The following is a 13,850-nucleotide window of genomic DNA, read 5'->3' as shown; positions in this document are numbered from 1 at the left end:
GGCAAGTGCTCCTCCACTGGGTGACACCCCCCAGTCCACTCTTAATTTTTAAATCAACTAAGAAACATGTTAATTTTATGTAAATAGTTACCAAACTTAGCATAGACTTTTAAGAATATTAAATATAAATATCTTTATTTACAAACATTAGAAAGCTAAACCAAAAAGAATTCACAAAATTGGGAAGTTGAAACATGCTTACTCTTTTGGAAAAACTGTCACAAAGTTAGTCCCTAGAGACATGGTTTGTTGTTTTACTTCTATATTATAAAATAATCTTTTTATAATATTTTTGTATGCAAGTCCAAATGTAATGACTCAAACCCCTGAAGTAAACATTTTTGATTAATGAGATGGTCTGGTATACACTGATACCTTAAAAAAAAAACTTAAGTACTCAATTTTTTAAAAAAACATGATTCTGTATATATTCAGGGTATAAAATAATAAGTAGCTATATTGTTTCATTTTCAAGTGATTTGTGGCAGCTAATCCTATAAGCCCTGATCCTGTAGTAGGTAGACTAATTCTTTCTAAGAACGATCCCTGGGACATTGCCAGTATCTGCTTCTGTTTTCATTGTTTGACTCAGTTTTCTGAGTTTATTATATAAGTTTTACTTAGACGCTCACCCTGGAACATGAGATCAGTGTATAATTTTCTCACTTTGTTAAGAATTTTCCAATTTATAATTTTAAAATTTTCTTCTTGTATTTTACTTATAGACTAGAAGCACTATTGCATTTGAAACAAGTATTTTTCTGAGTCCACTTTCCATACCATCCAACTAGGATTAAGAGATAATGTCCCAGCAATTGTGTAAGTTCACATTCTTGGGTTTCAAGCAACACTTTGAGGGAATTTTTTCTTTCTTATTTGTTATTTCCAAAATAGAATCTGTTCCTATCATGTATGGGCTGCTTCTCTCATGGAATAGCAGAGCCTTAGAGTTGGAGCTAGTCCAACATCCCACTCAATTCCAGAATCTATTATTTAGCACAATTGCACTCTTGTGGATGATCATCTAATCTTGGTTTAAAATCCACCAGTGATGGGAAAATTCATTTTCACAAAACCCCTGCTCCATTTATGGTATGGTATAGTAGAAATCCCACTGGCTTTGGAAACAGAGAAGACGACTTACAATTCCAATTCTGGCAACATAAGTGAGAGCAGTTTTTTTACTTTCTCTGAGTCTTGTCTTATCTGGCATATGAGTTCAAAAAATAGCTGATGAAAAACTGCATGAAGATAAAACTACTTAATGTAAAACATTCTCAATGTTTAGTAGTCCCCTCTGTCCTTACAGATAGAAAATTCTTTTTCTGGTAAGCCTAAATCTGACTCCCTATACATTATTTCATTCAATAACTATTTATAAGAGGACTATTCAAGGAACTGTATGTAACTGGGAACAAGATGGAAGGGAACTTACTCTCAGGGAGATTATATTCTACTAAGAAGAAACAATCCATTAGACAGTAAATGAATGAAGTTTATGGTAAAAAAATTGAATAGATAATGATACCTGTTGTAGAGAAAATTAAAGCAGGGTTATGGACTGGTGTCAGGATGGTGGCTTTAGGTATGATGTTGCTGAGGCTGTCAGGTAATTTGAAATCCAAAAGACAGACCTACCTCTTGGTCCTATTTATGATTTCTGAAGCAGTCCACAAAAAAATACCAAATTGGTTAAGTTAGTTAATATGTCTTTAGTTTTTTTCTTTTTCAGGCTGAATATCACCATACCTCCAACTTTTTTCTTTCTTTTTTTGGGAGTGGTGGGTAACTGGGGATTGAATCAAAGGTTGCATTGCTGTTGAGCTGTATCCCTAGTTTTTTTTTATTCTTTTAAATTTTGAGATAGAGTTTCTATAAGTTGCTGAGGCTGGCCTTGAACTTGCAATCTTCCTGACTTAGCTTCCCAAGTCACTGGGTTAACATGTGTGCCACCACTCCTGGCTCCAACTATTTCTTATATAACATGATTTCAACAAAAAATTTCAATTGGGAAGACTCCTATTTGATCAATGCTGTCTTTAAAGTTGTTCTTTGATTGAAAACAATACTCCAGATGTAGTTCCAATATCGTGGCATACAGTGGTAGCATCCTTTCTTTTTGTTTACTAATGGTACCTAAGCTCAGGTTATCTTTTTTGGTAGCCCAATTGGAGAACATAGCCTAATACTGACCAAGTTGTCATCAATTTAAAGTATCCAGTTTTTTTCCACAGGAACTCCTATTTGGATATTTGCAGTTTTATTTCCAAATGAGAACCTTTTATTTGCATTTGTTACCATTTTTCTTGTTAATTTCAATCAGCCTGTGGAGAGATTTTTTAAATTTAATTCTTCACTATACTCCGCTATTCATCAATCTCCACGTCATTCATAATTTTAATAACAAGTTGCTTGGATTATGAAATGGGCATTTTAGCAAATACAAAAATATTTCAGAGCCTTAGTAAATTTTTCAAGAAATAGGCCTGGGGGTATAGTTTAGTGGTAATTCTCTTCCTAGTATGCTGGAGGCCTCAGGTTTAATTTTCAATACTGCTAGAAACAAATAACTACAGCTTCAAAAATGCCTGCAATCCCAATGACCTGAGGGGCCGAAGTGGGAGGATTGTAAGTTCAAGGCCAAGCTGGGTAACTTAACAAAACTCCACTTCAAAATAAAATTTAAAAGGACTGGGGATGTAGCTCAGTGATAAAGTGCTTGCTTAGCATGCCCAAGTCACTGGGTTCAATCCTCAGCATCAGAAAAAGTAAATAAATACATAAATAAATCCTAGTCTATCTGGGGAATAGTATCATGTTAATACTTGTGTTAATATATTATGTATCAATACAATGAATTTAGACCTTTGACCCCATGTCCTCACATTTATTATATTCACAAAAAGTTAGATTATTAGAATTTCTATTTGTACTTCTAAATTAAAAATTTTTTTCAATAACTCATTGAAATAATGATTAACTACTTGAGTTAGTCAAACATAAAAATAAAATGTTCTTTTCTGTGTAGTGTATACTTAAAAACTAAGGTGTTTGGAATGAAAACTTTGAATCTTGGCATAAAACGAATACTCAGAAGACCAAGAATGCATTTCTGAATGTGGGAAAGCATTTGCCTTTGAGAGAAATTTAGAACAAAAACAACAAAAATTTTGCTGGGTGTGAGCACAGAATTAGTCCTTATTCAGAGGAAAAAAGTAACATGATATAATTATCTTGATACAATATACACATAAAACATACTGACCTTGAGAAGTTCAATTCAATTTTTATCTGTCCTTAAACTGTATCTGTTTTCTAAAACTTGCCAAGAAAAAAGGCAAATGTAGTGGTCATCACCTTCACAAGAGTTTTTTTTTTTTCTCTCCATTTCCCAACTCCCTGCTGCTGACCTCAAGGCAAGAGTTGAGCTAGACTATGGTAGGTAGAGCTGCTGCATAGGTTTAGGTCAGAAAAGAGGGAGAATGAATTTTGGTTGTTAAAACACTGACTGGTTTTCCTTTGAGATAATGGGTATAATCTTGGTTAAGATATTTCTTAGATTGGAATAGATTTCATGTTAATGACATTCACTTGTTTTTATTGAGACATGAAAGATGTCAAACAGTGTGTATCTTACTGCTGAAGGTGGAAAGTTAGAGAATGTTCTGGGCCAGCCACAATTTTTTGTAGTCAACCTAAATCTACAAATGTAGGTCAATGAACATTAATTGAATTCCTAGTATGCTCTAAGCACTAGAGATTAAAAGACTAATGAAAGATAGATCTTGCTTTTAAAGAACTTACAATCAAGTAGGAAAGAGATACAACCTGGAAGACAATTCAATAAAGATATGCTCATTGTATTGTGTCCTCAGAGAGGGGGAATCCTTAACTCAGTCCAGGAAGATTTCTAAAGGAAGTTGTACCCTCTAAACCTAGCCAATAAAAATTTCAGAGCAGTGTGCTTATCTCTGCCCCTCCCCAGCATTGAGCACTATTATGGGTTTAATCCATATTAGATACTTAATAAATATTTACTGGATTGAACAGAGTATACTTTGCTCATGCTAAAAGGTTTTATGCAATATCAGAAGAGGTGATTTAAGGTAAACTGTATCTTTCCATTAAAGCTTCAAAGATTTCAAGTATATCCTGCTTATTTTTTTCCACAACACTCATCACAGTTGGTATTATACACATTACTATGTTTATTTTTTGCCACTTCTCTTGCCCAGGAATGTGAGCTTGAGGATGGGATTTATATTTCCATTGCCTACAACTGTGGTTGGCATCTAGTAGAAACTCAACAAATATTTGTTGAATGAACGTGGAGCTCAACACTAATTAAATTGATGAAATGAGCCATTTAAAGGCAAATTCAATACATTTTGCCTTATTTGTTGTTATTATTTTGCTACATGAAGCAAATTCTTGAAGTAAATTAAAGAAACTCTATATGAAAATGCAATGCCTAAATTCTTGCCACCTAGGGCAATGTTCTTGCTTTTTTTGAGAACTTCATGAAAGCTATTAACTCTCCATAGAGAAAAAAAACACCTATACATGAAGTTTTGGCATCAAATGTACAAAAATATCTAGTTGAGAACACTTGACCTAGACGAGAAGGGGGAACATTTGAGAAAAATTGAGCAGGGCTTTTTTGGTGAGTTTTTATTAATTTTTTTTGAAAAAAATGTTAATGTCCATCTTTGAGTGCCCTTTGTCTTATTTATAAAATGAGAACTACTGAATGATACGTATACCAAAGAAACTGTCTTCTATGATATCATCTAGCTTAATACTGAAACATGTTAAAAAAAATTTGTTTGATTTTTTTTCCTCCTGATTTTCCTTAATTTTATTTAGAAAAAAAATTCAGGAGTTCTCAAATAAATTATTAACAAATAAAAACTAGGCAATTATTTAAGCTTTATATAATAAATCATTTCCAAAAATATTTTAAATATCAGAATATAAAAACAGACCATGTTTTATTAAAATGAAATCTACTAACTTTGTAAATGTTAGTGACCTGCAAAAGCTCTGGTATGATAAAGAATTCTACATACAGGTGGAGTGGGCAGCTTCCTAGGCACCCAAAGATCCCTGCCTCCTGCTATTCACAGTTGTGTACTATCTCCTCTCCTTGACTGTGGACTAAATATAGTGACTCATGTCTAACTAACAGAATATGGCAAAAGTGATGGGATATCACTTCTGAAATTAGGTTATAAAAGACCTTAACTTGCATTTTGCTTGTTTCTCTCTGTTTTTATCTATTGTTCTTGCTCTTCTTGCTTGACTGCTTTTCTTAGTGAAGCAAGTTGCCATGTTGGCTCTGTCCTATGGAGGACCACATGGTGAGGCAACTGAATCCTGACAATATCCATAAGGAAGAGCTTGGAATCTGACCCTCTCTTACCAAGTCTTGAGATGAAGGCAGCCCTTGTTATGACCTTGACTTCAGCCTTAAGAGAGTCTCTGAGGCAGGGTATCCAGCAAAGATGCCTCTGGATTCCTTACCCACAAAAACTGAAAGAAAAATATTGTTATTAGGCCAATAGTTCAGAGGTAGTACATATGAGGTTCTGGGTCCAATTCCTGATACCACCAAATTATCTATCAATCAATAAACAAATTATTCAAAGAAGTACAAAAAAAGGAAAAAAAAGTCATTACTTTAGGTCACTGAGATATGTGTTTTTACACATTAGTGGATAACTAATACATCAAGACCCTATTTTATCTACTGCCAGGAAAACTGACATTTTAGGGATTACTACAATAGCCTTCAAGATACATGTCAGTTAAACAGTAGTATTTCTTTGTCAGAGTAGCATATTTCCAGCAAAACCACACTCACCAAGATTTAGTTGCCTCAATTTGAAAAAATTATCTGATCTTTTGGTTCTCTAACAATGCTTTTTTTCTGCCTAAGGTTTTCTTTGTAGCATTCCACTCTATTTCATTTTAATAGGTTGCATGGGGAGAAGTATTAGCAATTTCTTATTAAAACTGACAGTTGATTTCATTAAATGAATTAAATGAGGAAAAAGGTGATAACTGGGAAAAATCCTTACAATTATGATGATAAAATAATTTTATATTTAGATTCACAACAATAATTACTGGTTTTGAAATAACTAGCATGTAGAATATTTGTGTGTGTGTGTGTGTGTGTGTGTGTGTGTGTGTGTGTGTGTGTGTTTAGTAGACTTTATGAATAAAGGAATGGTAAGGAATGAAGACAGAGTGCATGGAGATTCTTCAATGTCTTTTTGTAGAGTTTTGGCTCACCTCATAAACCTTAATTCTTGCCTTGCCCTTGTTTTGCACCACACTAAGGTCACAGTGGGGATATAATGATCTTAGGTCTCTCCACAGCTCTATTTAACTATAAGATAGAGCAACTTCCATAGTGAAAGGAGAAGGAAATGCACTGGGGAGCCTGCTTTTCTGTACCACTAGCCACAGATGACAAATCACCTATGGGGTAGGATGATGGGGGTGGGGTGAACCCAGGGCAAGTGTTAGCTGTCTACTTGAATTTGTTTGCATATGGTTCCAGCAAGGGATGCTTGTCTCCAAACCCAAATATAAACAGCTTGAAAGTAAATAATTGCATATAGAGAATCCAATATCAATATAAGCTCCAGTCCAGTTTGGAAGTCTTGAATAACTAAATAGACTTCTGTGAAAAACTAATACCCAAAGCCTACTTACTTTCAAATTCCCAGAGAAACTTAATAACTTTCTTACCAAATCTATATGTCTTTTTCCCATTTCTGCCTAGAGATTTCCCAAATTCCCTTCAGAAATTGAACCATGTCTTTCAGAGAACAGTTTAGTCCTGCTGCTTTCATTATGACAAAATTTATTTTAAGACTCCAAAATTCTACTCTGGCCTACGTGCCTTCTCTCAGGTCTCTTCATCTGTCATGAATGAATCTCTTGTATAACTCTCCTAAGTACAGGGTTTCATGCACATATTCTCCCTCGCCCATACACCAGAAGGTCTGGAGCTCTGCCATTATGTTAGGAGCTTCTGCTTAGAACTGGATTTAAAATGCCAAGTTTCTGGTGACACTGCAGATTGATAGTTGGTGTTTAATACTGGTTTACTTATATTTCTGGCAGGTCAGTAGATACTAATCACTAGTTATTGCTCATGTACTTTGAACTAACAAAGCCCATGTGTTCTGAGTTAACTTCCAAAACAAAGAATATTCTACCTTTTAAGATTATTCAGATTAAATAAAACAACTTGATAAGGCTAATTTTTTACTTTATGCAGTTTTGATTTATTATTTTATAATATCTATTTGAAATAAGAAGGCAAATTTCAATTTTAAAGCAACAATTAGTTACTTATTCCAAGGAGAAATCTATATAAGTTTTTTAAACCATTATTTTTTGTGTCTAAAAACTACACTTGAAAATAAATCATCTTTAATGTGCATTTTCTCTAATGTATTTTCAAAATAGGTAGATACTTTGAAGTAAAAAGCCACAGAATGTATTATTTAAAGATTACTGTTAGCATCATGTTGTAATTAAAAATTATTTGTTAATTAAATTATATGATAATCTGTTATTTAGGTGAGTGGGTGCTTAAATGAGAAATTTGATCTATATTGTCATAAAAAGGGTTAAAATTTATGCAAAGTATTTTTAACTTTAGATCATTTTTTGTTTATTTAATCTGGTTATTTCCAAGTAAGAAGAGAAGGGTGGATCTGCACAGGTGTTTGGCAGAGTAAGGTATTATGAAACTTATCCTCCCCATCTCAGAGTCGAAGTATGTGGTTGGGTTTCATGCCCACTGGCAAATAATCAGAGGTTTTAAAGTATCCATACTGCAGGAGTCTATTGAACTATAATGCTGAATCATGATCTCAAATTATTTTCGGAACAAAAGAGAAAAAATTGTAATCTCTTAAATTTTATAGAATTTATTTATTTGTTTGTTTACTTACTTACTTACTTATTTATTTTGGGAAAGGGCTCTTACTATGTTGCTCAGGCTGGTCTTGAACTCCTTGTTTTAAGTGATCCTTGTGACTTAGTCTCCTGAGTAGAGCTGCTACCACAGGTGCGTACCACCATGCACAGCATTAGAGTACTGTTTTGATTATATCCTTTCCCTGAGTATGTTCCAAAATTTTAAAAGTGTTCTGTTCTTGAATATAAAAGTAGAATATATTCTTTACACAAACTTTACACATTAAGGATCTACACAATAAACCACACTATGAACAGTCTTGGAGCATATTATTTTCCGAATAAAAGTTTGCTACTCGTTAATTATTCAGGGTCTAGTCATATTTTTAATACAATATTCTTTTTTTTTTTGTACTGGATATTGAACCCAGGGTCACTTAACCACTAAGCCACATCCCCAGCCCTTTTTTATGAATTTTATTTAGAGATGGGGTTTTGCTAAGTTGCTTAGGGCCTTGCTAAGTTACTGAGGCTGGCTTGGAACTCATGGTCCTCTTGCCTCAGCCTGCTGAGCAGCTGGGATTACAGGAATGAGCCACCATGCCCCAACTACATAGTTCCAACAGGTTCAAATGTCTTTTGTTTCAAATATGTAATTCTTTCACTGTTTCTCACTAGCATTCTGTGCAACTAGTCTGCTTTAGTAATCTCCTAGTTAAGATACATTGCAGAATGGTGTAATATGCATAATTCAATCTTTTGGTGGAACACTAACATATTTTTCTAGGAATGTGCTGATTTCAAATTATTAAAGGAAATTATTAAGTCACATTGAAAACGAAAGGTACTTTGAAATCTCTTTATAGTAAGAATTGCCATCAGTTCTAACAGCTGACACATTAAAGATGTAATAAGGTTTTAAGCCTGATCTAAACTGAATTATACATGCTCTCTCTCCTTTTTTTTTTTTTTTTTTTGTACCAGGGATTGAACCTAGGGGTGCTTTATCGCTGAGCTATATCCCCAGCCCTTTTAATTTTTTATGTAGAGACAGGGTCTCACTTAGTTGCTTAGGGCCTTGATAAATTGCTGAGGCTGGTTTTGAACTTGTGATCTTCCTGTCTCAGTATCCCTAGATGCTGGGATTATAGGCATACACCACCTCACCCAGCTGACACATATTCTATTTATTTATTTATTTTTAAAATACATGACAATAGTGGAATGCATTACACTCCTCATTACACATATACAGCACAATTTTTCATAACTCTGTATATATGTTCATGCCAAATTATGCCATTATACATGTACTCTTTTTTGCATTACAATTCTTAATACACATATATACCACAATTTTTCATATCTCTGTTTATATATAAGGTATGTTGATATTCTTTACAATACTTTTCTGGAGTAAGTCCTTTTAGACTTGTTTACTCATGCACATTTTATATTAGTGTCAGTAATCCGTCTATGTCAAGTGTGCCACCCACCACATACTTCAGATAAGTTAGTGATATAAAAGTGATGAGAGCAAGCAGTTAAATAGAACTGTTCACATTTCTGTTTCAAGACTGTATTCCAAATGGCTGCAACAGATTCTCCATAACTCAAGCTCTTCTCTCAGTGGGACTCTGATACTTCTTTCACTGAGACAGGCTTTTGTGACAATTTAGATCAAGTTAGTATGGGAAAAGGGACAATATGTGACTTCCAAGGCTAGGTTATCTAAAGGAACAAGTACTTTCTACCCCATTCCCTGGATTATTTTGCTCTGGAAGCCTGCAGGTGCCATGTAAAGAGTTTGTCCTGAGGTTGGCATGCTAGGAGGAAACTGCACTAGCACATAATGAAAGACTATACATGGAGAATCCTTAGAGTATATGAAAAGAGATAGAAACCAGAGAGTGAAACACACATGCACTGAGGGAGAGTGAGAGAGTGAGATGGGGCGGGATATGTGGTGACTGGACAACTCCAGCTACTCTAGCCAGTTACCCCTTTTTTTCAATCCCAGACACTATTTATTTATTTATTTAGAAAGTATCTGGCTAGTTCCCCAAGCTGGCCTGAATTCCTGGACTCAATTCCTGAGTAGCTGGGCATTATGGGTAGGTGTGTGCCAACAACTCTTTAATAGCAACTACATGAGAAAACCTGGGCCAGAACTAAATAGACAGAGGCACTTAAGTTGCAAGTGACAAAACTGGAATAGGAGTCTAGGAAGTCTGATTCTAGAGTCTGTATTTTAAACTATTATTTTTAATGTGTCTTTGACACATATATCAATTATTACTTGTCTAAACAAGTGTTTTCCCTTTCAATGTTGACAGAATATTTCTAGGAATATCCCCATTGGGGGACAAAGGTTTAAATGTGTAAATAAAGCATTATTGATACTATCCTGTGGTTTTACCTGAAAAAAAAATACACCTTTCTTTCAGAGATATTTTTAATTAGTTAGATTCAAAGCATGCCAATAATTATGAAAAACACAATTTAAAAACATTATAAATATTTAGAAATTAGTTTCCATGTTGCTGATGGCTGAAGTGCACACTGATTTCTTTCCCAGTTCAGATTTTGTAATTATCTACTTCTTTACTTGTGTATTGGCTGTTTCTTTCCATAGACCTATGATTGTGGTTTACCATATGGTAAGTGTTCAATAAGCTTTTGAATAAATTAAGTGATAAATAACTATGTGAGAGAATGGCAGATGGCTTCATAAGATGAACTACATCTTGTATTTTACATTTTTTTTTCCTGGTGCTAGGATAGAACTTAGGGTTTGGTTGCTAGACAAGAGTTCTATCACTGAGCTATAGCTCCAGACTTGTGGAACTATATCTTTTTTTTTTTTTTCAAATTTCCACAAAATTTTCACTGACCTGAGGAACTAGGTCTTGAAGGAAAAGAATAACGTCTTCTGAGTGCTTACTATCTGATAGGCACTGTTCTAAGTGCTTTTTGTATATTGAGTCATGTAAGATATAGTTATAGATTATTTATTGTCTCAATAGGATAGAATTTCTAGATGTCAAGGAACATCTATTATTCTTGTTATTTTAGGGCCTAGATCAGGGGTTGGCATATCATAGGTAATCAGAGGCACTCTACCACTGAACTACATACTCAACCCTTTCTACTATTTTGATACAGAGTTTTGCTAAGTTGCTTAGGGCCTTGCTAGATTGTTGAAGCTGACCTTGGACTTGCAATCCTCCTGCCTTAGCCTCCCCAGTTGCTACGATTACAGGCATTTGCCAACATGACCAGCTCTAGCACTTATTCTTAATATTACCAGTTATGCGCAAAATAACTGCACAGTTTCTTACAAGGCAAATGAAAGAAAAAGAGTATTTTTCTGTGTACAACTTGTTTCCTATGTATTTTTGGCGACAAAACCTAATCTCACAAAAGATTGAAAAATTTGGTATTCTAGTTAATATTTATGTGAGAAAACAGGTTCTTCCCAGTATTTGAAACACATATGCATGTACAAAATGGCTCCTTTAGCTTATCACTCAAGATGACTGGAGATCTGTTAAGAAAAGTAAACATACAAGTGAAAAATGTGAACTTTATCTGTACTAGCAGGTTTTTGTAATCTCTTTGTAATACTGGCCTGGAGAAAAGGACCATATATTCTTCATGGATTACCATATAAATCAGCTGTAGATATTAAAACCCAGAAACAGAAGACAGGTGATATATCTAAATTTATTTAATAAGAACTTCATTATAATAAGGTTCTGTTGTACTAACATTTTTGTTTCTCCTTAAACATCTTGAGTCTGGCTTCCAGGCCTACTGTTAATCTATTTTCGTCTCACACAAAGCACTTTTAATTGCAGTGTGCCTCAGTTAATTATGAGAGTGAGTTTTGTAAAGCATACCTTCTTGTCAGATGATGCAGGGTTAATTATTTATGGATTATAGAATTCACAATGAAAGGTGTCATTTAAATGGAAGGAATGTTTTTAAAGAACTTTGTGATGCCCATAAAATGTTCTCTATGAAAACAACTGATTCTAGAAGGTTCAAAAACTAAGCCAAGAAAGCTTTTTAATGTTAGTATAGCCCAAACCCAATTATTGTACAAATTTTTCTTATAAGGTAAAGAAACATAATTGAGAACAAAAAAGGACACTGGGATTGCAAGTGTGTCTAGTTTATGGAAATACAAAACCAACAAATAATCCCCGAAACTATCTTTTATAATATCAGTAGGTAGAGATGAAAGGTGCATAAGCTAATCATCCTATCCACTGAAAAGAAAATCAGGGCATCAGAAAGCTTTAGTGTTTGCTGTTATTATACAGTGTTGTTGTTGGTGATGGTCAGACAAACTCTCCTGTTATGCTGACTTGGACCTGACTACTCTTCCAGTCTTTGAACCTTCAAGTATAAATATCAATAATACAGTAACAAGATTTTAGCGCTGGAAGATCATATATCCTGATGTCCTTGTTTTATCAAAGACACTGAAGCACTGAAAGATCGAGTTCCCCATGGTTATTCAGAGAGCAGTGGTTCTTGAACATCCTGGCTTCTAGAACTCGCAGGGAAATTATGCACAAGACAAATGACTATTCATTGGACCTTTGCACCCTAACACTTTTCCTGTCTTTTAAAAGCAAATAAAATTCCCATTGGATACTTTACAGAAACTGACACGGTGTCGACTCATGCTCTCCTGTTCTCCCTTTCTCCCAGTTCCACGCAGGTTAGGCTTTCTAGGTCAAGGTTGATTCCCTCCTGCCTCAGGCCCCTGGGCATGGCTGGTATCCAGGATGGTCCTGCAGAGCGAGCTTCCCAAAGACTAGAGAGGAACACAAAGGCAGACTCTCAGGTCAGGTCTTGGTTAGTAGTCCTGTGCCCCTCCCATCTTCCAATGTGGATGGGGCTTGGCGGGCTGCCCCACCGGGGTCGCAGGGGAGCCCTGGGGGGGGGGGGTCAGCACTGGGGACATCCCACAGACGCGGGCCACAGGGTGGCTGGGAGCCCCTGGTGAGAGTCCTAGGGGTTTGCCCGGCCCGCGGCTACCTGCCCCCAAGTCCCTGCGGCACCGCCAGTGCCCAGCTCTTCCTCCTTCTCCTCCTCCTCCTCGCACGTCCGCTGGGCTGATCTCCTGCCATGACTCAGCGCTTCTCGCAGGCCGCCCGGCCGGGCACACGGCTTCGCGCGGGCTCCTCCCGCCGCGCCCACCCCCTCTCGCCACCCACGCCCGCCCCCGGGCCGCAAGGCCTTTCCCCGCGCGGCCGCCACCGTAGCCGCCGCATTCCGCGCCGGCGCCTCAGCAGCACTCGCCGCCTGCACCGCGCTCCGGCCAGACCCCACTGCCCAGCCCCGCGCCAGCCATGGAGCCCACGGCCCCCCGCCGCCGCCACACCCACCAGCGCGGCTACCTGCTGACGCGAAACCCCCACCTCAACAAGGTAAGCCTGCAGCGCCCGGTCGCTTGGGTGGTCCCGCAGCAGGGCCTCGCCCTCCGAAGGCTCCTCGGGAAGACGCAGGTGGACGGCGGGGCGGTGGGCTTGGGTGCCGGCTCCGCGGACGGGAACGCCCCGCCAGGTCGAGCCGCAGGGTGTGGTGGCTGGGCGGTCCTCCGCATCCTGTCCCGGGAACCGGGGAAAACGTGTAACTTGCAACTTTCTGGCTGTTCTTCTTAAGCCCTATCCCAACCTATGGAGGTGCGAGTTGGGTGTTACCAAGAAGGTGGCAGGCGGACTGCCAGGTCAGCCACGGTGTGCCCCCCACCTCTACGGGTTCCACTCAGTGTGGCAATCCTTGGAGGCTATTGCGGATCCAGGCTGGTCTGGCCTGGATCGAAATGGGATCTGAGTGCCTTGGATCACATTAAGCATCTAGATTCCAAGGCCTCTCCGTTTCTGGAGTGACAT

General features: G+C 37.2%; 2 protein-coding genes across 13 annotated transcripts in view; one reads left to right on the top strand and one right to left on the bottom strand.

Moving 5' to 3' along the window:
• PRSS35 (serine protease 35) overlaps positions 1-13,840 on the bottom strand; it is a 78,610-nt gene extending 64,770 nt beyond the window's left edge. For 2 of the 11 annotated variants that reach the window (XM_081294896.1, XM_081294895.1), the window contains exons 1-2: positions 13,377-13,839; positions 12,613-12,769 (exon numbers count right to left, since the gene is read on the bottom strand). The gene's annotated coding sequence lies outside the window, so the exon portion shown is untranslated. Of the gene's footprint in view, positions 1-5,422; positions 5,533-11,160; positions 11,489-12,612; positions 12,770-12,993; positions 13,135-13,376 lie in introns of those variants that run through there. The other 9 variants (XR_014022047.1, XM_081294890.1, XM_081294894.1 and 6 more) reach the window with 9 other exon arrangements.
• The window catches only part of ME1 (malic enzyme 1), a 164,772-nt gene continuing 164,047 nt past the window's right edge, over positions 13,126-13,850 (top strand). Inside the window, exon 1 of one of the 2 annotated variants that reach the window (XM_081294885.1) lies at positions 13,126-13,385. In XM_081294885.1, the coding sequence (XP_081151011.1) occupies positions 13,308-13,385 (78 nt within the window). In that variant the 5' untranslated portion in view covers positions 13,126-13,307. The remainder of the gene's footprint in view (positions 13,386-13,850) is intronic. The other variant, XM_081294886.1, reaches the window with a different exon arrangement.

This window comes from Spermophilus citellus (genome assembly GCF_964194105.1).
Source record: "Spermophilus citellus genome assembly, chromosome: 5".
In the NCBI taxonomy this organism is placed as follows: Eukaryota; Metazoa; Chordata; class Mammalia; order Rodentia; family Sciuridae; genus Spermophilus; species Spermophilus citellus.
The sequence above is the reverse complement of the archived record's forward strand: the minus strand, read 5'-3'. Positions and strand labels throughout refer to the sequence as shown.